At 55.2% G+C, this 24007-nt stretch overlaps 1 protein-coding gene across 6 annotated transcripts in view; it reads left to right on the forward strand.

The window, feature by feature from the left end:
* The window catches only part of GDPD5 (glycerophosphodiester phosphodiesterase domain containing 5), an 82733-nt gene that overhangs the window by 23604 nt on the left and 35122 nt on the right, over positions 1–24007 (forward strand). For 4 of the 6 annotated variants that reach the window (XM_045555443.1, XM_045555448.1, XM_045555447.1 and 1 more), the window contains exons 2-3: positions 8010–8092; positions 18431–18607. In XM_045555443.1, coding sequence (XP_045411399.1) covers positions 18491–18607 — 117 coding nt within the window. In that variant the 5' untranslated portion in view covers positions 8010–8092; positions 18431–18490. Of the gene's footprint in view, positions 1–5976; positions 6042–7597; positions 7746–8009; positions 8093–18430; positions 18608–24007 lie in introns of those variants that run through there. The other 2 variants (XM_045555444.1, XM_045555446.1) reach the window with 2 other exon arrangements.

Below are 24007 nucleotides of genomic sequence, written 5' to 3' on the forward strand. Positions count from 1 at the left end.
AGAGTGTCAGACCCGCCCTGATTCGCAAGGGTTGACCAAAACAGGGTCTGAGCCAACGCGAGTTCTGAGAACTTAGTCATCCCCTGTAGGTCATCCACAGATTCTCCTCCTTTCCCTCCAATAAAAAGCAAAAAAGGAAGAAGGAAAGTTAGCCTAGATGGCCATGAGGAGACAGCAGCATCTGGGGCGAGAAGAGGCTCAGACGCAGTGGATGAAGGGCTGGGGCGCAAGGAGAGGGGCTCTGCAGCTGCCAGATGGGGGATCTTTCATGGTAAATTTTATGTCTCTGAGCTTCCCGTTCTCTGAAATGGGAAAATTGATGGCCCTACCTCACAGGTGTCTGAGGACCTAACACAGACCCTGAGACCCAGATTCATGTAAGAGTGATTCATTAGGAAGTTTTCCAGGAAAAAAACTGCTAAGGGAATAGAGAAAGTAGAAGCAGAAAGAGAAGGAGAAGCAAGAGGCAATTTCTTTTCCTTTTTTTTTTTTAAATTTTATTATTATTATTATTTTTGAGACAGAGTCTCACTCTGTTGCCCGGGCTAGAGTGCCATGGTGTCAGCCTAGCTCACAGCAACCTCAAACTCCTGGGCTCAAGCAATCCTCCTGCCTCAGCCTCCAGAGTAGCTGGGACTATAGGCATGTGCCACCATGCTCGGCTAATTTTTTTCTGTATATGTTTTTAGTTGTCCATATAATTTCTTTCCGTTTTTAGTAGATACGGGGTCTTGCTCTTGCTCAGGCTGGTCTCGTACTCCTGAGCTCAAACAACCCTCCCGCCTTGGCCTCCCAGAGTATTAGGATTACAGGCGTGAGCCACCATGCCTGGCCTGCAAGAGGCAATTTCAAGCAAGTCCCACGGAGGGGACAGAAGAGCTCTGGGGACAGTGCAGGTCACACCCTAGGGTTAGCCCTAGGCAAGGATGCTGGAGGATCTATACCTCCGCCCTGCAGTCATTGGTGAAGGGGCTGCCTTGGGGGATGGCCATGCCTTCGGGGAAAGCATTGTGGGACAGCCCGCAGCAGTCCACCCCCACACGGCCAGGTGCTGGCTCTTGGGACTGACGGCACAACCCAGTATGCCCAAATGGTAAAGGGGTCCCAGGGGATGTGGGTGGAGCACGACAGTCTGCTCCAAAGGATTAGCATGGGGATCATATGAGGTGCTGACTGCCCAGAACCTGGCATCAGCAAGTGACAGCTATCACAAAGGGGATGTGCAGCAGGGGGCCCTGGGACTGTGTGGTCAGCACGCGGCAGTACCTTCTGAGCACTGCCGTGTGCCCCCACTGCTCCCCCAGCCCCAGGTCCTCCTCTCTCAGCTCCCAGGCTGACCCGGCCCCGCCCCCATTGTGTGCCCCTTAGTTTTGGGCGCCATCTCCAACTCGCCAGGGTCAAGCCCAGCCCGAGAGGCGTCCCTGGTGCCCTGCCGAAGTCCTCCCTCCCCAGCCCAGCGGGTGTCAGTGAAGAGCAGGGGGTGGGTCAGGCCGTGGAAGCATCCAACACCGAGGAGGAAATCGAGGTCCCTGTGGCCCATCCCCACCTGAACTGAGTTTGGCTTTTCTTCCCAGCCCACCCCACTGTGCCTTTTTCTGGGCTTTTTCCATAGAAGGTGCTCAGGGATCACTTGGGAACTTGTGCTGGTCAGCACGTCCCAGGAAAGAATAAACAAGTTGTCCTTCCCTGCTGTACCGACCAAATCCTAGGACTCTGATATGTGACTGTAACAGGTGATGTCAGCCTGGGTTGGCTCCGATGGCACCTGCCCTGACCCCTCTCCTCTCCCCTGTGAGATGTCACTCATGATCTGGCCTCCCCGTCAGGCCTCTGGAGTCCACCCCCGCTGCAGAGCATGATGGGCCTGAGTTCTAGTCCAGACTCCATCACCTGCTGTGTGAACTTGGCCAAGTCTCCTCCCTTCCCTGAGCCTCGGTGCCCCGTGTTACTCACCAAAGTTTTGTATGTGCTCACCTAAAATCAGGTGATTTCAACGTGGTGCTAATCCCTGCTTGACGCCGCTGATGCCCAGAGAGGTGTAGTGATTTTCCTGTGGTTACACAGCAAAGGGACGGAGATGAGAGGGCCAGGACCTGCTCGCAGCCTCGTGGTGGGTTACGAGAGCCACTTACCTTTTATCAGCTCTGCTGTGGCCCCTCCTCAATTCAGAACCTGTGCTAAGACCCCAGTGGTCGGGATGAACCGGGCCAGGCGCCAGAGCGGTCAGCCACGCTGTTAACTCATTAGCTCAGTTAGCACCCATTTATCGAACACCGACTGTATAAGAGGTTCTGTGCTCAGATAGATACAGTCCTGCTTTCACCAGGTTTAATGTCCTGTCTGTTGCAAGGCCATGCCCTATACCAAGGCCTAGAAAACCCACAGACCCCAAGGGTGGGGGAGGACATGGGGTAGTGGTCCCAGAGGAGGAAGTGGTCCAAAAAGTCTATAGCCCCGCCCCGCCCAGGAGGCGGCAGGAAGTGGCTGGGCTGGGGCAGTGGGTGCCAGGGAAACGAGTTTGCACACTCCTGGGTGTTCGTTGCTGCCTGTGGTGGGTCCAGCCCTGTACTAGGCTGGGGTGAGGCCCGGAGGCAGCTTTGATCCACCATTGAGGCCCTCCCACTTCCTCTCCTTTGTCTGCATGGTGCACTTGGTGCCTCTTTTACACCGTTAGCCCGTTAGCCCGTGGGCCTCTCCTGAGGGAGCCCCTGCTGTCCAGCGGGCACACAGGAGAGCTCAGGAAACGTGTGTTGGTGACCAGACCTACGGTCGTCTGGACTGGCTTGGGAGTCAGAGTGTGCATCCGAGAGATGCCTCCCTGCCCCTGCCTGTTTGCCGCCTGTAGAATCCCTACTGCACTGGAGGCTGAGAGGAGTGAGGCGGCGCACACAGAAGCCCTGGCCGCGAGGGGAGGGCTGGCAGCCCTGGCAAGTGGCGGGCAGTGTGAGAGCAGCTCCGAGCCCTGCGCCAGGCCCCACAGGAAGCATGAGAGAGAAGGGGGTTAGCCCCCATGGCATCCGTTCCACACCGTGCAGTTTACAAAGCCCTGCCACATCCGCTCACTGCGTCCTCCCCGTCATCCCAGGAGGGGTCTGGGCAGGCTGCAGTGTCCCCATGACAAAGGAAGATGCTGACCTGCATCCCAGTGGCTGAGCCAGAACTAAGCCCCCATCTCCTGGCCCTCAATCTCCTGCTCTCTCCTCTGCTCCTCGCCCCTTCAGAACCCGCTTCCTGCTCCCTGGAAGCTCCCGTGGAAGATGTCAGGGGGCTAAGGGTGCACTTTGGTGGCTTTTGTTCAAAGGGGGTTACTGGGACCAGTAGGTCCAGAGCAAGGGGGCAAGTGGAGGGATGGGGGAGGGGTGCAGAGGAGGAGAAAAATAGTTGTGGGGCCACCACTGCCAGGACCGTTCCCCAGCCTGGTGGCCAGGGGGCTGCCAGCCTGGTGCGGCAGAGGCTCCCAGACTCCCTCATCCCAGCCAGCTCCCTTCGCAGCAGGACGGTGGTCACAAGTGCCTGGGCTGGAAGACCCTCGGCACCTGGCTCCCCCGTGAGGTGGTGGTGTTGAAGGGATTTTAAGGGGTGCTGGGTCTGTGGGAGAGGCCAGTGAAGTCGTGGTCACGGCCCCTGAGGGAATGCCAGTGCTTACCGCTCTGGAAATACTGCCCACATAGGGGCATAAGCGTACACCCTTCCGTGTGCGGAGCATTTCCTAAGGGCGGACTCCGGGGAAGGCAGGGCTGGTTGTCAGACCAGCTGCTGCTCTCAGAGGTGAAGCGACCCCACAGGTGGCCTGGGCTCCCCAGATGTGAGAGGTGGGGAGTGGACAGGCCCACCCCTAAATTGCAGAGCCCAGAGCAAAAATACAAATACAGACCCTATATCTTTGTCAGATATTTAAAGGTTATAAAGCAAGCCAGGGGACTATTAAATAAAATAGGATTGATTTTCCCACCTTAACAAATATATCTTCATAGTGTAAATTGAAATACATGTGTAAAGTTATAGTTTTATATAACTGCAAGTGACAAAATATCAAGACGCTCTGAATTTAATTATTGCACATATCTGGGTGTTTTGTTGTTGGGCTAGTGATGTTCAGATGAGTAATAAGACTTACAATTCATTATGATGTATTTATTCCATATAATGTATTTTATTGTATTCATTTTAGCAAGATCACTAATTGTATTGTTATAATCAAGATTTTCATGTCATTTGTGTTCTGATAGCAGTGATCTCAAGGATAAAAAGTAAGAATCTGAATATATGTCCATCAAAAATGTAAAGCAAATGTAAATGCAGGAAAGTTTATATTTTAAAAATTTTTTATTCTATAAAATTATCTATTAAACTTAAAACAATATACATCCTAGTTAATGAATGTCAGATTTTAAAATAAAATATTAAATAGAGATGAAATATTAATCCATATTTTTGAAGATTTTTTTTTTTTTTTTTTTGAGACAGAGTCTCTGTTGCCCAGGCTAGAGTGCCGTGACGTCAGCCTAGCTCACAGCAACCTCAAACTCCTGGGCTCAAGTGATCCTCCTGCCTCAGCCTCCCGAGTAGCTGGGACTACAGGCATGTGCCACCATGCCCAGCTAAGTTTTTCTATATATATTTTTAGCTGTCCATATAATTTCTTTCTATTTTTAGTAGGGACGGGGTCTTGCTCTTGCTCAGGCTGATCTTAAACTCGAACTCCTGAGCTCAAACGATCCACCAGCCTTGGCCTCCCAGAGTGCTAGGATTACAGGCGTGAGCCACCGCGCCCAGCCATTTTTGAAGATTTTATAAAAATGAAACTAGTGTTCAATGTCCATCTCGTTGCCAATTTAAAGAATTAGTGTCACACTTCATGTTATATTAATTTGAGTAATATGAGTTGTTAAGATGTTCTTCGGCCAACATGTGCATATTCTGTGAATTCTACACTAATTTGTGAGTACTTTTAGAACCACTATTGGAACAGAAAGAAATGCCAAGGAAAACAAAGGTTGCTCAGCAATACTGAGATGCAGATACTTGGTTATATAAGAAGTATCACACGTTGCTATAGGAGGGAAAGGATTTGACAAGTTAGTTTGTCTCCCTTTTACACATTTTTGCCATTCTGCCGCCTCCCACCACACCCCCCTCCACCTCTCAGAGCCCCCGCCCCCACCAAAGCGGCAACACAGCCCACAGACCTTCATGGCATCTGAACAGAATCACCTTTTGTTCTTCAAGTTCAAGGGATGGAAAAGAGTTTTGGTGGGGCCTGAGCAGTGCTGGGGGGGCGGGGGGGGGGCGGATGTTTAGGATTACAGGTCACATGGATATTGCATGACAGAGGCTCCTATATGTTCTCTAATGAATTTATTTGTGAGTTTGTGTTTGTGATGTATGGGGCTCCGGGTGGTGGCCCCTTTTCCCTATCTAAGGGTGGTCCAGGGGTTAGGTCTTCTTGCCGATGAGGACATCTCTATCATATAATTAACAATTGAGAAATAATAGATCTTGTGCTACAGCTAAAGTTTAAGTCTAGGTGTCATAATTCACTCATTCATTTCATTCATATATGCATTTGTTCATTCATTTAAAGCCCTATCCTTGCTCCGATCCTGCATTTCATTGTGGACAGCCAGGCCATAGCAGACTTTGAGTGCAGGCCTTGATCCTACAGATGAGGAAGGTGAGGCTCAGAGAGGGCAATGATCTACCTAAGATCACACAGCCAGTCTGCAGCAGAGAAGTCCTCAGGCCAGGTTTTGCAGTGCCAGGTAAAATCAGGATAAGTGTTGCTATGTCCCAATTAGCCTCCCTTCCTTCACCAGCTTCTACCGCTCAGCTATCAGGGCCCTGGGGGATCCTGCAGGGGGTTTCTGCTTGAAGAGCCACTTCCTGTTTGGGGCCCAGCACTTCCCTCAAGTGACTCACAGGCTCCCACTGGCCCTGTGCTGGGAAGCCAAGGTGGGGGTGGAGCCAGACCCAGCGTGTCACCCTCTGCCTGCGACCCCAGCTGGGTGACCCTGAGACCGGGCAGTGGGCATAGGCTGGAGGTAGGAGGTGGGAACTGGAAGGAGGATGTGATCAGTTTTGCCTCCCCCAGCCTGGTGGACAGGCGCTCTCGAGAGGCCAGGGTGGGGATGGGGGCGGCCTCCATCCAGCCATCCCCACATCTGGTTTCCAGGGTAGCTGCCGGCCCAGACGGGGCTGACAGCACAGCTGAGACCACTCAGGGAGACTGTGTGGCACTTTCTCTTCCTGACAGGGCAGTGAGGGGTGGTGGCAAGAGCTCTGGGCTGGAGTCATGGACTTTGATTTCTGACACCAACTTTCTGGTGTCAGTTGGCTGCCCCTCTCTGGGCCTCAGTATCCACATCTGTCTGATGCGGGGAGGGCTTGATGGCTGTAATATTTCATGCAGCAGGATTTACATTGAGAGATCTGGGCTTGAATTCTGGCTCTGTGCCTTGCTGGGTGTGTCTACCTCTCAGAGCCCCCATTTTAAAATTTGAAATAATAATCACTTTAAGTGTTTTACATATGGTAACTAATGTAACACCCACACTAACCCTTGGGGGTAGTTTTTATTATTATTGTTTTTATTTTATACATAAGGCGATTAAGGCACAGAGAGGTTAAGTAACTTGCCCAAGATCTGGCGAGTAAGAACTTGCCAAGATTCTAACTTGGGTAGTTTGGCTCCAGCTCCCACTATGTCCTTGCTACTCAAATTGTGGTCCATGGACCTATAGCATCAGCATCACTTGGGAGCTTGTCAGAAATTCAGATTCTCAAAAACAAAACAACAACAACCAAAAAAAAAAAAGGAAGAAATGCAGATTCTCAGGCCCTGGTCTAGACCTACTGAGTCAGACTGCATTTTAGCAAGATCTCCAGGTGATTTGTGTGCACATTAAAGTTTGAGAAGCCCTGATCTGTTTATATTTCCTCTGCCACTTAGGCCTCAGGATCATTGTGGGAGGTAAAGGAAATAAATATGTTTTGTAAACTGTAATGTGCTCTGCATTCAGGGCACTGTGAGAAACCTGGGGACTGGAGGTGCAGAGAGGCAGGACTGGAGGTGCCCCAGGTTCCCATCTCTCAGTAGCTGGTGTCATTTCCAAACTGTCTCTGAGCCCAGCTCTGTCCACCTCTGGCCTAGGCTGGGTCTTGGCACGTTTCTTGCTGGTGTGTGGCTCTAGGGTCAGTTGGATTGGGGAGAGTTCTCGTGCTGGCACTGGCCTAGGCTGGGCACCAGGCCTGAGCCACCACTGCCTTGGGTCTGCGGGGCACCAGGAGCCCTGGGTCCCAGCCCTGGCTCTGCCTTTGCCTCTGTGTGACTTAGGTAGACCTCTGGCCCCAGCCTCAGGGTCCCCTAGTAGGCAAGGTGGCAGCATTTTCTGAAGCCCGCAGTGCTGACCTGAAGCCCCCTCCCCTTCCTTCCTCCCCCCATGGCCGGTTGGTCCTGTCTCCTCTCCCAGTTCCTGGATGGGGTCTGCCCTGCTGGCTGCAGGAGGTGGTGGAGGGGGAGGCGGTGCATGAGTCAGAACTCAGGCACATAATTGCGGTGCCCCAGATCCCGCCTCCTGCCCACTGGCCCTCCCTCAGCGGCTGCTTTAGAAGAACAGCTGGTTTGGCAGCTACCTCAGAGAAGCAGGTCCCTGGGCAGCATGAAAGGGCCTCTGCCCCCAGGGTGGCCAAGCTTTGGATCCTGTTTCCGTGGTTCCTGGAGTGGGCAAGAGTGGTTCAGGGAGCAGGTTGTCTGGGTTTGGGCCCGGGGCTGGTGTGTGGGCATCATGTGTAGAGGTGGGATTGCATGTGATGGGTTTCACGGCCCAGGACTGGATCACGTGTGTCCTCTCGGCTCACCCACCAGCTTCACGGCTTCCCCAGAGCAGGGACCGGGTGTGACCCATCACTGGGAGGGCATGCGCTGGGGCTCACTGAGGGTCGGCTGGGAGGGTAGAAGGCAGGATAGACTGGTGAATGATCTCACTGGGTTTGTCCCCTTGTCCCCTCAGCTCTCCCAGTGAAGTGACAGCACTGCCTTGTGGACAGGACACCCCCAGGAACCCAGCTCACAGCCACCAGTACCTTCTTCCAGGTAAAAAAAAACAAAGGAAGGGAGGGAAAAAGGAGTTAGAGATGGGGGCAGAGAGCAGCCGACTGGATTCTAATGTCTGCCTCTTCTGTGGGGACAACACTCTACCGTTTATGAGAAAAGGCAGGACGATCAGGGATTATTGTCCCATTTTATGGACAAGAAAAAGCTGAAGCTCTGAGTAGAGTTGTCTCTTGCTTAGTGTAGCATACCAGGCACTTGTCTAAGGGCCTTACATTGCATTAGCTCGTTTAATCCTCGTGACGGCCTATGAAGTTGGTGCCATTATCATCCCCGCCTTGTAACTTAGGAAACTGAGGAACAGAGACATTAAGAAACTTTCTCAGTGAAGTGTAGGGCTGGTTTCTAGCCAGGCAGGCTGGCCTGTTCAGCACCCCTATGATTTACTGCCTCTCTAGAGCCAGTAATAAGCTAAGTTTCCATGACCTCCAATTTGAGGGTTTAATGGGCTCCCAACTCCAGGGAAGATCTGTATTTTAAGAGAGAATCCTAGAGAAAGTAATGCTTCAGCCAAAGGAATGAGTAGCAAATGGTGGAATTAGAGGCCTTTAATGGTGGAATTGGCATGAACCTTCCAGGTGGGCCAGCCAGCTCCTGCTTTCCAACAGGGCCAGTTTTCTTTGGTCACCAAAGGGAGACCTGGACATTTTGAAAGGGGAAAGAAAAGTTCAGGCCCAGGTTCTCAGACATGCCTGGAAGCAGAGAGACTGCTCTTTGCAGAGTATTGTGAAGAGGAGCAGTGTTAATGACAGTGATGACATTAGTCTCCTTTGCTAAGTCTGAGGTCATCTTACACTAGATCCGGTACAGAAATGTGCAAGCAAATATCAGAGGTTTAAGAAAAATTTGTGGGAGAAAAGTACCTAATTGAGACTTTTTTTAGTAACTTAATTTTTTTCTGTAAATTGGGAAAAGGCTAATTATTATTCAGAGGCAGAATTCAGACCAGGCTCAAAAGCGACGCTGCAGTTGTGTGGTTTAAGCGTTGCTGATTGGTTCTATCTTTCCGTCCTTCTCGCTTTTAACTGGCCTTTTGACTGACAAATGGGCACCTCCTTGGTGCCAGGCCCAGTGCAGGGGGCATAGGTCCCCTACACGGTGACTCCTCTAGTGGTGACAGGGCCTGGGGTATCTGTGTCCCCCATCACCCGGTGCAGGGCCACAGACATTGTGGGTCTGCAGAAAAGCCTGGGCAAGTGGATGAGAAGTCTGAACACGGGGAGGCTCTCAGTCTGGTGGGCGAGCCACTGAAGCAGATAATTACAGAGCACCGGGGCCTGTGATCGTTCTCGAGAGCTCTGCCAGATGATGTGAGCACCAAGGGAGGAGGCAGTGGGCTTCTGGGGGGAATCACGCCAAGCTCTGCACAGGATCCGTTTGTTAGGATGGGTGGAGTTGGAGTGTGGGGAGGGCTCTCCTGGCAGGGGGCCCAGCCTGAGCAAAGATTCGGAGGTGGGCGAACTGGGTAGCGGGTGTCCTTGGAGCACATTGCTGCAAGGAGGGGATTGGGGAGGGGAGGCTGGAAAGGTGGAGGTCAAGGGGAGGAAGGAGGAGAAAGAGTCCTTAGTGGTAGGAGTTGCTTCTCTTCCATCCCCAGGACCTGCGTGGGAAGCCTATTTGTATAACGACTGTGGTATTTACATAAATAAGTGAAATGAACCATTGCTCCCCATTCCTTCAGAGGGCAAGAACTGGGCAGAGACGAGTTTGCTTCCTCCTCCTCCTCCCCTCTCATCTAGTTGGCGACCCCCCTCACCCCCATCCTCTCCAGCCCTGGAACCCAGGGACAGGCATCAGAAGAAAGCCAGCCTGGTCCCTGTGCCCGAATCATTGGCCTCCTGGGAGGGGCCTGCACATGTCAGCCGGAGGGGGAGAGGATGAGGCACAGCCAGGGGTCCTGGGGACATTGGCTGGCACTGCCTATTCCAGGGAGAACCTGTGGGTGCCAGTGGGGGAGGGGGAGCAGGAGCTGCTCTCAGGGTGGCCTGCCCACAGGCTGTCACTGGGAGTACCTGGCTCGGGAAGGGAGGCTGGATGGAATGCCTCCAGGACTTTGCTGCTGCTGACATTTTATGACTTAATAATCTGAAGCCCAGGGATAGTCCTAAGATCCCAGCTGGATTGTTCCAGGATTCCATGATTATATAAGTCTTGAGTGAGGTGATTCTAAAACTCTGGTTTAGGGCATTTGCAGCCTGAGATTTTTACGTTCTAAAATACTAAGCTCTGTTCTCTGGACAGGGCCAGGTCACTCTTGGTGACTACTGAGCCCAGGTTCATAGCCCTGACCTGGGAAAGAGAGGTCCTTTCTGTGACAAGGGAACCCAAGGCCCCTGGGCGGGCTCCTGAAGCTGGTTCCTGGCCAGCCTGTGGCCCCAAGTATGCCTCAGTCATGCGGGTCTGCCCGCCAGGGCCTTCCACGAGGGAGAGGCTCAGCAGAAACCTGGTGGGGACGCCGGGTCCTCAGCCTGGTGCTGGCGCGTCCCGACCCCACCAGCCTCAGCTCCCCCTGTGTGTGTGATGGAGATCTTGGTACTGAGCTGTGGAGTTGTGTGACGCTCCAATGCGATGGCATGTGGGGAGGCTCTGTGTAAACTGTAAAGCCCTGTGCACGCAATTATAATTGTTGGAGCTGCTGTTGCTACAATGAGGTCGTCTCCTTGAAAGGAAGGTCCACCTCTGATTCCCTGAAAACCCGTTTCAGCTCTGAGCAGTGCCTGGCACGTGGCAGTGGCTTCTCAAATGTCCACTGAATTAGCTAAAGAACATGCGATTCGGAGCGATGGTGCCCTGAGGCTGCAGGCCAAGGAGGAAGCCACCTTCCCCTGGGAGCAGCAGGGAGTGCTCCTACGCTCCTGCAGGAGGGTTGGCAGGGCAGGGCTGTTGGGACGGGTGACAGGACGGGAGAACCCACCAGCTGGGCTGAAGCAAGGCTGCCGGGGAAGAGCTGGTCTGCCGCGGGCTTCAGGCCCACCAGCCTCCTCCTGAGAGGAGAGGCAAGCGGAGTCTCCCGGGATGGAAGTGTGGGGTAAACAGGAGGCCCTGGCATCACCAAGGAAAGAGATCAAAAATGACCCTAATTATGGCATGATGGAGTCTTTGGGGCGTGGGCTGAGCCCCAGCCTCGGCCACTGAGTGACGTTTCCCTAGAGAGTGAGCAGGTGTGAGGGGCCTGGGTGGTGGGGCCCACCTGCCCTTGCACCTCGAGGCCTCCCGCCCTCTCCCCTGGCAGCTGCCCCAGTGACTTAGCCGTCCTTCCTGCCCTAGGTCTCACTACCTTCTCTGTCGAATCTAGGGCTTTCCCTGAGGCCCAGAGAGGTGGAGCAACTTGCCCAAGGCTGCACAGTGAGATGGTGGCAGCCTGGATAGACGCCGTCTATTGAAGCCGTGTGAATATATCAAATCATGAGCACACGCAGAAGGGCAGGGCTAGAGAGCGGTGGGGTGGGACCTGGTGTCGGTTGGTTCCACATTTCTCCGGGTGGGCTTTTCCCAGAATTAGCCCTGTCTCCCCACCTCCAGCCCTAGCCCTGGGGCCAGAGACTTGTGTTGTAAGCTTGGATCTGGTAGTTTGTTTGGGGAAACTGTTCAGTTGGTGAGGTGTTCGGGGGATGCTCTGCTGCCCCTGGGCCCCCAGAGGGAGGGGGAGGCTCCTGTCGGCAGGACCCTCCCCCTACCGATGCAAGCCAGTTGGGGCTGGCCAGAGCCTGGGGATGCCCTCTGTCCTGGGAGAGGCCGGCATCACTCCCCTGCCACTGAGGCTTTCTTTGTGCCATCTCCTTACCTAGTTTCCCTTTCCTTCTCCCCTCTGTGCCACACAGTCCTTATTTCTGAATTCTGCTCAGATCCCACCCTTTCCAGGAAGCCTCACACAGTGGTCAGTGCTGGGGCCTGAGAAAACAAAGATGTGAGATCCAGAAGACACCCTGACCCAGTCAGGGAGGGCTTCCTGGAGGAGGGGCTACCTGAGCTGAGCTGAGGAAGAGTTTGCCAGGCATTGAGGAGAGGCAGAGGGGCTCCAGGGCTAAGGTGGCTTCCCAGGCACACCTGGGTTGGGAACAGGGGTGGAGGAAGCAGTGAGGAAGGACCACAGAGCGGCCCTGGTCACTCTCCAAGGCTGTGTTCTTCAAGCCCTGTGGGAAGACGTCACCATGGCCCTGTGCCTTTCACACCTGGGGTTTGACTGTGAGTGTAGTTTGGGGTCGTCACTGTTTGTGAATTATCCAGGCCACGACACACCTTCACCGTGGTCCCTGTCAAAGATGGTGGAGGCTCCTGGGCAGGGGCAGAGCCCTGGCCTGGGGCTCAGGGTGACCAGGCATCTATCTAACCTTGTTACTGGCCTTTCTGCCACTTTCATCCAAGTTTAGAACTGCGCCCCAGGAGGGTGACTGTCAGTCCCCGTATTAGCCTGTGGAAGGGAGGGCCTCTTCCCCCGTCAGACCAGGGAAGGACCACAGGGTCGTCCTTCCGCCCTCCTCGAGCGGGTCCTCTCTGCCTTGCTCCTGGGGCTGAGGAGAGAGCAGGGTGCGCGAGGGTTTAGAAGTTGAGTGCTGGAAAGGCCCTCGGAGAGCACTGGAGGACGGTGAGACCCTCCCACGACGCAGATGGCCGTGCGGCACCTGCACAGCTACTGCAGATGATCTTTAATTGACTTCAAGACCTGGGCACTTTTGAAAAAAACAGTTAACTGTTTTATTGAGATACAATGCACATACCACACTGTTCATCCATCTGAGGTGCACGGTTCAGTGGTTTTTAGTGTATTCACAGGGTTGTGCAACCATCGCCACCATCTCATTCCAGAGCATTCCCATCACCCCAGAAGGAAACTCTGTCCCCATTAGCAGCCACTCCCCCTTTCCCCCAACCCTCCCAATCCCTGCCACTCACTAATCCTCTTGCTGTCTCTATATTTGCCCATTCTGGACATTTCTTATAAATGGAATCATATGATATGTGGCCTTTTTTGACCGCCTCTTTCGCATAGCATGTTTTCAGGATTCCTTTGTGTTGTAGTTTGCCTCAGTGTTTTATTCCTTTTTATTGCACTTTTGTGTGTCACCCCATCCTGCCCCCGTTTCTCAGATGGGTGAAGTAAGGCTTAGGGAGAGCCGGTGACCTGTCTGAGGTCACGTAACAAGTCAGTCGCGAGAGACCAGGCTGGAGCCCCAGCACGCGGCTCTCAGGAAGGAGAGTGGACGGGGGCCCGCAGCAGCGCAGGCTGGGGGCAGTGAGGGTCTGGCTGGCAGTGGAGGGAGGGAGGAGCAGCAGGGAAGGGGGCAGGTGCGTTCCAGGACATCAGGCTGGGGGAGGGCCTTGGAGGCGTTTGTGGGTCCCCAGCATCCTGCCTCCGCTCACAGTGGGCATTTACACCACCTCAGGCATGGACTCTGGGAAGGCCTTTCTCGGTGCAAACAGGAGGCTGTGGAATTCCACGGCAGGGGCCAGGAATTCAGACAGAAAACGGGACTTTGGGCTGGGAGCGGCCTTGAACATCAGGCGCAGAGGTGAGAGCCTTCTCTTGTTCCAGAGCCAGCAGTGGCTCTTGGCAGGAGATTTCTTGGGAACTTGGCTGATATCAGCAGCCCAGGGGCGTGGCTTGGAGAAATCGATGGGTCCTAAGTAATGCCGTTAGCCCTGCAGGAAGGGGAGAGGTGGCGATGGGCTGGTGGGGGAGGGTGGGCAGAGTCCATTTCTGCATGCTTGTCCCAGTGTCTGAGCAGCGCATCTCTGTTAGCAGAACTTCTGGGTACTTCTCTGAAGTATAGTCCAGGAAGTCCCTAGTACCTCCTCTTTTGCCCTGTGCTGGTCACTGGGGACATGGGGTTAACTCAGGTGATCCCATGGGGGACACAGGCGTGTCAGCAGTGCTCACATGACGTGCCCAGGTACGGGTGAGGGACATGCAGGGATGCGGGAGGCTGGGGAGACCTCTAACTAGGCCTGAGGATCAGGGAGGCTCCCCGGAGGAGGTAACATCTGAGTGGGGACTCGGAGGATCAGGAGGTGTTGACCAGCTGAAAGGACAGCAAGCTCTGGGTAGGAGAGGCTGGGGGAACAGTTAGGGTCAGATCCTGGTCATTTGCCTATCAAAGAGTTCACTCTGGGCCTCAGCGGATCACGCCTGTAATCCCAGCACTTTGGGAGGCTGAGGCAGGAGGATCACTTGAGCCCAGGAGCTTGAGGTTGCAGTAAGCTATGATGACACCACTGACACTCCAGCCTGGGTGACAGAGTGAGACCCTGTCTCTTAAAAAAAAATTCACTCTGGCTGCAGGTGCCAGTGTGGATTGGAGGGACAGGACTGACAGCAGGGAGTCCAGAGGATTCGCTGGCAAGGGGAGAGATGAGCCCGCACCAGCTGAGTCGCTGTGGGGATGGGGAGAAAAGTGCCTCTAGGGGTGTTAGAAGCAGGTTGGGGGTAATGGAGAGGCCATTGTGGCCTCGCTGGGGCTGCAGGGCCTGGGTGACACCCCTGGAGACAGCCAGGAGCCGCTCGCTATCTCCATCAGAGGCAGAGACTGGGTGGCCTTGGCAGTGCCTGGTAACTAAAGCCGTGGGAGTGGACGAGGTGGCCCCAGCCGGGAGAACACAGAGGAAAGAGAAGAGGTTTGCCTCTCAGAGAAGCCCCTGTGGTTCAGAGCAGGATGAAAATTCACCTGGGGGAGAGGGGACTCCAAGAGCCAGAGTCAGCTGAGTCCTGGGCCGAGGTGTGACGCACACAGTTCTACTTCCCTCTTTTCCAGGTTTGAGGTGGAATTTCCATTCCTGAGTAGATTGTGTGTGCAGTGGGGGGGGGGAGGGGCAGGCAGCGGCCACGTGGGAACCAGCCCCAGGGTCCGGAGGCCTGAGAAAGGAATGTGCAGGTGGGGAACGTGGTGTGGGCTCCTGCTTGCAGGACGTCCACCTGCTGTACCTCGGTCATTGTGGATGCGCCCACCTGGCCGCTCCTCCTCCCCGCCCCCAATCATGTGTTCTGCAGAGGTCAAGGCAAAGGCTGTCACTCCCTTTTACAGACAGAAACCAAGGTGCAGGGCAGAGCCTGAGTGGCCCCAGCCACAGAGCAAGTCAGTGGCCGCAGCAGGATGACTCCAGGCTTCTTTCTGCATTTCAGCTGCCTCCTCGCTTCCTGGGGAGGTGGGGCAGAGGTGGCGCTGCCCGGGCAGCAGAGCTCCTAGTCTGGGGGGTGCACAGGGTGAGATCAGGCTCCCTGGCTGTGGACTTTGGCCCTCTACCCTCTCCAGAAAGCTGTGAATGTGGGAGTACATGTGTGGGCACACAGAGCTCCCCAAATCTTTTGGAGCACACTAAAGCTGAGAGCACCTCCCGCCAGTCCCCACCCCCAGCCTTCCAACCCCCCGGAGCTGAGCCAAGTGTAGCCGTGTCCCCACCCCATCCTGTCACCTGGGCTTGGCTCGGCTCTGATGGCCCCCAGCAGCTGCTTCCCAGGGCTCCCTGGGACAGAGGCTGCCCCGGACACTTCCCAGCACCCAGGAGGCCCAGGGCCCTTCGGGATTCCCAGCAAGCCCCTGCAGCACGCTCCCCCTCAGTCGGCAGCTGTAACCCCTGTGCTGAGGTTAGGTTAGCATTCGGCAGTGGTGTTGGGGCAGCGGGTGGAGGGAGAGGCAGAGGCCCTGAGTAGCACCCAGAGGTGGAAGCAGTGAGTGGGCCTGAAGGCCAGCGTGCCCCTCCAGTGCAGCCCCGGGCACTAGATGGTGGCGTCTTAGGAGCTCATCTCACTGGCCCCAGGAGGCACGCTATGACCTCCCTGCACCCTGGTCAGTGCCCAGAGCGCCCTGTCCTCCCTCTGTCGTGAACCACACTTAACGGTACTAGCTCACTCTGGTGGTTGCAGGAATCTGCAAACTTTCCCTCGAAAGGGCCAGACAGTAAGCATTCTCGGCTTTGTAGGCCATACGGTCTCTGTGGCAACCACTCAGCTCTGCAGCTACAGCTAAAGCAGTCACATACAATACATAAATGAATGAGTGTGGCTGTGCCCAGTAAAACTTTATTTATAAACACCGAAATTTGACTTTCGTATAATTTTCATGTGTCGCAAGATATTTTTGGGTTTTTTTTCCCCAACCATTTAAAAATGTACAGACTATTCTTAGCTTGTGGGCTGTACAAAAATAGGTAATAGGTTGGATTTGGCAGGCCCATGGGTTACAGTTTGCCAGCCCCTGGGTTAGTACATGACCTCTGGAACCAGACTGCCTGGGTATGAATTCTGGCCCTGCTCTGTGACCTTTGGTAAGTGGCTAAACCTTTCTGTGCTTCAGATTTCTCATCTATAAAATGAGAAGATAATGATAATACTTTGGAAATGTAAAATAATGCAGCCACTCTGGAAAACAGTTTGGCAGTTCCTCAAAAGGTTAAACAGAACAGATCATATGACTGAGCAATTCTACCCCAAAGTATGTGCTCAAGAGAAATGAAAACACGTCCTCACACAAAAACTCATTCATAGAAGCATTATTCATAACAATCAAAAAGTGCTAACAACTCGAATGTCTATGAGCTGACACAATATGCTGTACCCATGCAATTGAGTATCATTCGGCGATAAGAAGGAGTGAAGTGCTGATGTGTGCTGCAACACGGATGGACCTTGAAAACATCATGCTAAGTGGACGAAGACACAAAAGGCCACATATTGTATGAGTCCATTTATCTGAGATCTCTAGAGCAGGCTATCTGTAGAGACAGAAAGTAGATTAGTGGTTGCCAGGGGCTGGGGGTGGGGCTGGGGCAACAGGGAGGGACTGCTAATGCATGTGGGGGATTTTGTGGGGTTGACGAAAATGCTTTGGAATTAGATAGTGGTGATGGTTGTATCACTTTGTGAATACACAAAAAACTGAATACTGTGTATTAAATACTGAAACGTATACTTTAAAAGGATGAATTTTATGGCATGTAAATTATATCTCAATTTTTAAAATGGTAATACTTCTTAGGGTTGCTGTTAGAGTGAATGCACAGAAGGTGCTTGGAGCAGTGCCTGGTGGTCCCCTAAGAGGGACAGGCCACTGTGTCCTGCTCACATTGTCTCCAGGGCCCAGGACAGGTCCTAGGACAGAACACAGGGCTTCAAGTTTCTGGCTTCCCACAGACCTGGGGTTGAGTCCTGACACCTCAGCATAGCTGTGCACCTCTGTGCCAATCATTTTTCTGCTCTGGGCCCCAGGTCCCTCATCTGCAAAATGGAACAATAATAATAATAACTACCTCGCAGTGGTGGTGACAATCAGGTACTACCTGATACTCGAGTGTGTTAGATGCCCCAAGCCGATTGCTGGCTGATCACACTTGACCAGCATGGCCCAGGAGGCTGAGCCCTCTGCAGGTCTCTCCAGGGCACCAGGCAGGCTGGGGCAGGCGCTCCTGGTGGCGACAGTCCAGGCTGCTGTTGCTGCACCACCCTCCCACAGACCCCGCCAGGCTGGGGGATCCCCGTGCCAGGACGAATGAACACTTTGGAACACTGGAGCAGACTCCCAGATCGACCACACCTGCCCGAGCGACTGCAGGCCAGGCATTGCCCCTTTCTCTCTCTGAGCCTCAGTTTTGTTGAACTGTCAAGTGGGTTTGGGACACAGTACCTGCCACTTCGTGTGATTGTGATGATGAGATGGAACAGGAAATGTAAAGTGTTCACACAGTGCCTGGTGCATTTTAGGTGCTCAATACACATCAGCTTTTTATGACAATTTGTCTTAAAATGTTTATTTTGAGAATCTATGTGCTGGGCACCGTTCTAGTTACTGAGGATACATCAGAGAATAAAACAGACAAAAATCCTTGTCTTCATGAAAATTACATTATAGTGGGGCAGGCAGACAAGAAACAAAATAAGTTATATTTAAGAACATAATTGAGAAAATAAAGCTGAGAATGTGAGAGGGATCTGAGGGAACGTGGGAAGAGGGTGCAGTTTTTACAGAAGGCAATCTGGGAAAGCCTCATTGAGAAAAGAACATGTGGGCAAAGACCTCAGGAGAAGAGGGGAAAGAGGGAGCCATGCAGGTTTCTAAGGGAAGAGCATGCCAGGCAGAAGCAACAGCAGCATGCCAGGCAAGGGTGAAGAACATGAAGGAGGTCAGTGTGGCCGGAGGGGAAAGAGTAGGCAGGATGAGGTCATGGGTAGGAGGAGGCAGGGGACAAGTCCTTGGGGACCTGCAGGGTGGGCCTCTGATTCCAGGTGAGACCGGGACCCACTGCGGTGCTCTGAGCAGGGATGACCCACCCTGGCCTAGGTTGCAATGACTTCTCCTTCCCGGCCTCACCGCCCTGTGCTTCCTCCCACAGGAGCAGCCGGGGGCCTCCATGGGCGCCTGAGGGCCGGGCGCCAGGGCCGCGGGCACGAGCATGGTGAGACACCAGCCCCTGCAGTACTACGAGCCACAGCTGTGCCTCTCCTGCCTCACGGGCATCTACGGCTGCCGTTGGAAGCGCTACCAGCGTTCCCACGATGACACCACACCGGTGAGCCACCCTAGGACGGGGCCAAAGGGACGCAGTGCTCCCCCGTGAGCCTGAGGGGCTCTGGAAGGCGTGGTAGTGCTGTCTGTGTGGCTCTGGCCTGGTCAAAGACCCGGCTGGGTTTCAGTTTCTCTCCCTGCAACATGGAGTCCATCTTACTGAATCCACCTGAGCAGGGGGGCGGGGAAGGAGCTCATCCCCTCACCCTCTGCACCCTCTGACCCTGGGGGGCTGGGCTGCTCCCGAGGTCTGGGCAGGGGGGGGGCGCTCCAGGAGGGAGGGGTCACCCCCAGGTGAGCAGTTCTCAGCTTCCTGGCCGGGCAGGCTGAGGAGAGGGTGAGGAGGTGGGCCCGGCCATCCTGGAGCCTGGGAGCTGGCAGGGCCATGGCTGGCAGGGGGCCCGTCACCTGAGCTGCAGGCCTGCCAGGGCTCCCAGGCCAGACCTGAGCTGCACTCCCCAAGCCCTGCTCGTCCCTGGGGCGCTATCAGCCGGTGGATCTGGTTTCTTCTCTGAAGGAACCCAATTCTTCTGTGGTGTTTATCTAAAAGCTTTGCTGTCTGGGGAAAAACTTTCCTCCTCCCTCCTGCCTGTCTGAACAAAGAAGCCAGCCTCCAAATTCAGCCAGCCCCAAAACGGCTGGAGTTGTCAAGGGGGACACAGCTGAGGTCAGAGGCCGGGTAGGCTGGCCTGTCCTGAGGGGGTGGCCGGGAAGCTTGTCCACCTGTCTGCCCTCCTCTGCCTATGCTGGTGGGGGACAGAGCCTGGGTTCGCGACCCCTAAACGGTGAGAAGCAGGAACCACCAGGGTGGGCACCAGGCCCGATTCATTGCCTTGTCCCCACTCCCAGCACAGAGGAGCAACATGGCCAAACTGAGGCCAGGGAGGATGGGCCCCACAAGGCCACAGAGCAGCCCTTGGCAGTGCAGGAACAGGAGCCCAGTCTCTCTGCCCTGAGCCTCTTCCAGGGAGCCCTTTGGGCGCCATGTGTTACAGCCTCTTCTGTGGACGCAGGATCCCCCCACGGGGTGCAGGCCATGGGCTCGGGAGCCAGGTGACTTCAGCTCCAGTGGCGCCAGCTCAGGTCTGGCCTGGGAGCCCTGGCAGGCCTGCAGCTCAGGTGACAGGCCCCCTGCCAGCCATGGCCCTGCCAGCTCCCAGGCTCCAGGATGGCCGGGCCCACCTCCTCACCCTCTCCTCAGCCTGCCCGGCCAGGAAGCTGAGAAGTGTGCTCAGGTGCCTGTGAGCTTCCTCGCCTGGGAGCTGGAGGGGCTAACTCGGCCCTCTCACAGAGCCACTGGGCTCACACGGGAGATAAGGGGTGTGAAGTGACCAGCACGGTGCCAGCTGTGACTGACCATTGAGACAAGCCAGTCCGATGCCCGAGCCTCGGCTTCTCTGTCTCTGGAATGGAAGAGGGTTGGGTTCGTGACTTCAGAATTCCGTGGCCACTTGGCTTTGCCCCCTGCTCTCTTCTCCACGGGGCAGGCGCAGGCAGCAGGCCTCCCTTGCCCTGGCCTTCCTGTGTGCGGAAAGGCAGGGGCTCAGCGGTGGCTGCGACCCTGAGCCAGCTCTGTGCTGGGCACTGACACTGGGCACTCGTGTTCCTCCCAACGAGCTGTGAGCCGGGGTGGGCAAACAGAAGCCAGGGGCAGGAGTGACTGGGCCAAGGTCACGTAGCTGCAAGGAGCAGGGCCCAGGTCTGGACCTGAGGGTACAGGTCCAGCAGCCGCTGGTGGGGATGGGGGTGTGGAGACAGCTGAGGCCGCCGGGAGGAGGATGGCTGGCGTGCTAAGCAGAAAGCCCCTCGGCCCTCAGGGCAGATGCGAGAGGAAGGCGTATCTCCCAGGATGTCTCACTCTCTTGGTGGGCCCAGGGCCAGCCAGTCCTAGGCCAGGGAGTCAGGGGGTGACAGTCTTGGCTGTGGCCCACAGGAGGTGACAGGTCTGGTTTCCAGCTGACTGGGAACCAGAGCAGGGTGGGCCCCGCAAGGCCAGGGTCTGGGGCACGGGTCTGGAGGGGCAGCAGGGGGCCACAAGCCTGGCTGGGAGAGAGGACAGGGTTTTGCAGCAGCTCTGGGTGGCAGTGCCTCTGCAGAAATGGCTGAGCTCACCTCAGGTGACCCCAAACCCAGCTGAAGATGAGCACCCTCTGCTCCCCAATTCCCCGCCCTGTTCTCCCCCAGTCACTCACCCAGCTCCCGCCCCCTTCTCCTCCCACTTCCTGGGCTCCCAGCCTCTGTCCTCACCCTTTCTCTCTCTCCCCAGCTCCCCGCAGCAGTGTCGCTGGGCTCTCTGGCCCGGCACAGTGAAGGAAGAGCGCCCTGGTTTCTCAAAGGCAGGGCTGTGCAGAGTAGGGAACTCCGTAACCTTTGCTGAACAAATACAGGCTCACCAGTAGGGAGAGGGGAGCCCCGGGCTCGGGGTGGTGGAGGGCCTGGGCCTCTCCTCATTCCCACCTCCCCTTCCCTGGGGACTCTCCCCCTGCAGCTCCCGACTCAGAGAAGCCTGGGTTCAAGGGCTTCTGTGAAGCCCGACCTCCCAGGGTCTCATCTGTGAAATGGGGTGACAGACAGGTGGGTGAGTCCCAGAGGCATTTCATTCTCATCCTCAGGCTGGAAAATGAAGTGTGAGAGTAATAGTAACAGTTACCATTTATTAAGTGCCTACTGTGTGCAGGGAGCAAATGCAGGCATTTCCCTGTTAATGGTTTAACACGCCTGTGGAGCAGTTTGTGTGACTGCGAGGCTCAGAAACCTCCCTCGGAAAGCCCAGGATGGATTTGCTGCAGGAGCCTCAGGAGGCTGGAGGCTGGGGGAGAGACGTGTGTTAAGGATGTGTGGCTTGATTAGGTTTTTTATTTTTTATTTTTTTTAGAGATGGGGTCTCACTGTGTCACCCAGGCTGGAGTAGTGCAGTGGTGTGATCATAGCTCACTGCAGCCTCAAAGTCTTGGGCTTAAGCAATTCTCCTGGCTCAGCCTCCTGAGTAGCTGGGGCTACAGATGTGCACCATCATGGTCGGCTAATTTTTAAATTTTTTGTAGAGATGGGGGTCTCACTATGTTGCCCAGGCTGGTCTTGAACTCCTGGACTCAAGCGATCCTCCCACCTTAGCCTCCCAAAGTGTTGGGATTACAGGCATGAGCCCCGGCACTCAGTTTGTTGAGGATGTGTGTGTTTCAATGAGAGCTTGCTGGAAGGAGAAGAAAGGAGGCCCAGGGAGGAGGACTTGGGAAGTTGCCTGATGGGTGAGAACAAGAATTGGACCAGGAATGTTTGGGATAAGACAGGGGGTGTCTTTGAATGCCAGGCTAGGCCCCCTCAGGGTTTCCCTGGTTGGGATCCAGCCCTGTCATGCTGAGGTGGGTCTTGGGAAGTGGGGAGGGTGGGTGGAGTGCTCGGGAAGGAGCTCCCACCTCTCCACCCATGTTGGCCTCCCCCTTCCTGCCCTGCCAGCCTGCTACAGCTCCACCTCTTCCCCGCCTTGGCCCACGCCGCCCCCTCCCCCCAGAACACACACGTGCCATGTAAGGAAGCAGGAGGTGACATGGCCTCTTCTCCTGCCCCAGCGCTGAGGAGTGGAGGAGTCTGGCGGCAGGAGGCCACCGGCTCAACAGCCAGGAAGGGGAAGCAGAGCTTTTCATAACTGGGGATAATTAATTGGTTGTTGTCTGTGACTCATTACTCTAATACTGCCAATTAAGGACTTGGTAGGACAGAAGACTGTTCTCAGGCCATCCCCACGGGTCCCCTGAAGACTGTGTGTCTGCGGGAGGCAGCACAGTGTCAAAACCAGCTTCTCTGTTGCAAGAGAGATATAGGTCAGATGCCTGGAGGAACTTCCCAGCCAGAGACATGAATGAGACAGACTCTGACGGTCAGCTGTCTCGCACTTCTACAGTATGTGTGGCATGGAGGCTGGCCTGGTCTTAATTGATCCCTCCATCTAGAGACGGGGCTCCAGGAATAGTAAGCAATGTCTTCAAGCCGAGAGGCTGAGGCACAGCCCACCCTTCCCCCTGCTTCCACTCCCAGGCCTGTGCCCTCTCCCCTATTACACACCAGTCTTGTCTGGGGTGCAGGGGTTACTTATTCAATCAACAAACCTGCCCCGCTACCTGCCCAGTTCTCCCTTCCCTTGAAGGGCTTCTAGGCTGGTGGGGGAGCAGACAGTAACAGACACACCCAGACCACCCAGGGTGATCACTGCAGAGGCCAGGGAAACCCCAGCATGGGCAAGCTCGCCTGAGCTGGCCTCCTAGAGGGTTAGCCCCATCTCGCCAGAGTGGGGAAGTATTCAGGGCAGGGGGAACTGTGTGTACAAGAGAGTGCCTTGTGTTTGGGAACTGAAAGTAATTCCGTCCAGTGCGGCTCAGGTGGGTGCCGGGTGTGTGTGTGTGTTGTCAAGTGGGCCGGAGCCCCGGATTTGTGCAGAGGAGCCTGGACTTCAGCCTGGGCGGCGGGAGCCCCGAGTCAGACTCAGGCCATGCAAGGACCACTGTGGCTAAATCGTGGCAAATGATCCCAGGGTCTTGAGTGGAGGTGGGAGGGCCAGGGAGCCAGAGGAGAGAGGCTGAGGCCTGGCGGGGGCTGCGGGGGATGCAAGGGAAGGGATTCCAGAGACACGTATAATCAGCAGACTGTGTGTTGAGAGTGACAGAAAGGAGTCTCTGATGACTCCCATCACCCCACGATTTCCAGCCTGGGTGGTGGAGGCTGTTCCTGGGGATGGAAACCTTGCTGTGCCCCAAGAGTGGGTGAGAGGAGAGTGGTCTCAGTAGAGCCCAGGAATAGCACCGTGGGGGTGGGTGGAACCGACAAATAAGCCTCTGTAGCCTCAGTGGCCTGCTTCCTATGATGAGATATCATGGGAGCCACTCCTGCCACCCTGCCAGGCAGGAAGACACCTGCTGTGGGAAATCCCTCCCCACCTCTTCTGCCCCTTGCCCCTTGCACCTCCATGCCAGCCACGCCGGGCTTCTCCCCACTCCCAGCGTAGCCCCACCCTTGATGGCACCAGGCCTTTGCTCCTGCCAGCCCTCTGGCTGGAATCCCCTTGCTCTCTCCTCTCTGCCTCCGACTCCTTGCAAATGCCGCACCCCCACCCCACACCCCAAAATCTCAGCCCTCTTTCCTTCCTCCTCTCTCTCTCCTTTCCTCTCTTCCTTGGGCTCCTGCAGCACCTTGGCCTGGGCAGCCACATGGATTGTGATTTTTCTGTGTCTCCCACTAGACTCTTAAGTGTTTTGGGGCAGAGCCTGGGCCTGCACACTCCAGGGGCCTGGCTCAGAGGAGGTCCTTGGGCGAGGTCTGCCAAGTGAGCAGCTGCGAGGATGATTGAGCGCATGGGTTCCAAAGTGAGGAAGCCGGTTCCGGAACATGCCGGCCATCTTGCTGCCTAGGT

The sequence above is a fragment of the Lemur catta genome, chromosome 7 (assembly GCF_020740605.2).
Source record: "Lemur catta isolate mLemCat1 chromosome 7, mLemCat1.pri, whole genome shotgun sequence".
NCBI lineage: Eukaryota > Metazoa > Chordata > Mammalia > Primates > Lemuridae > Lemur > Lemur catta.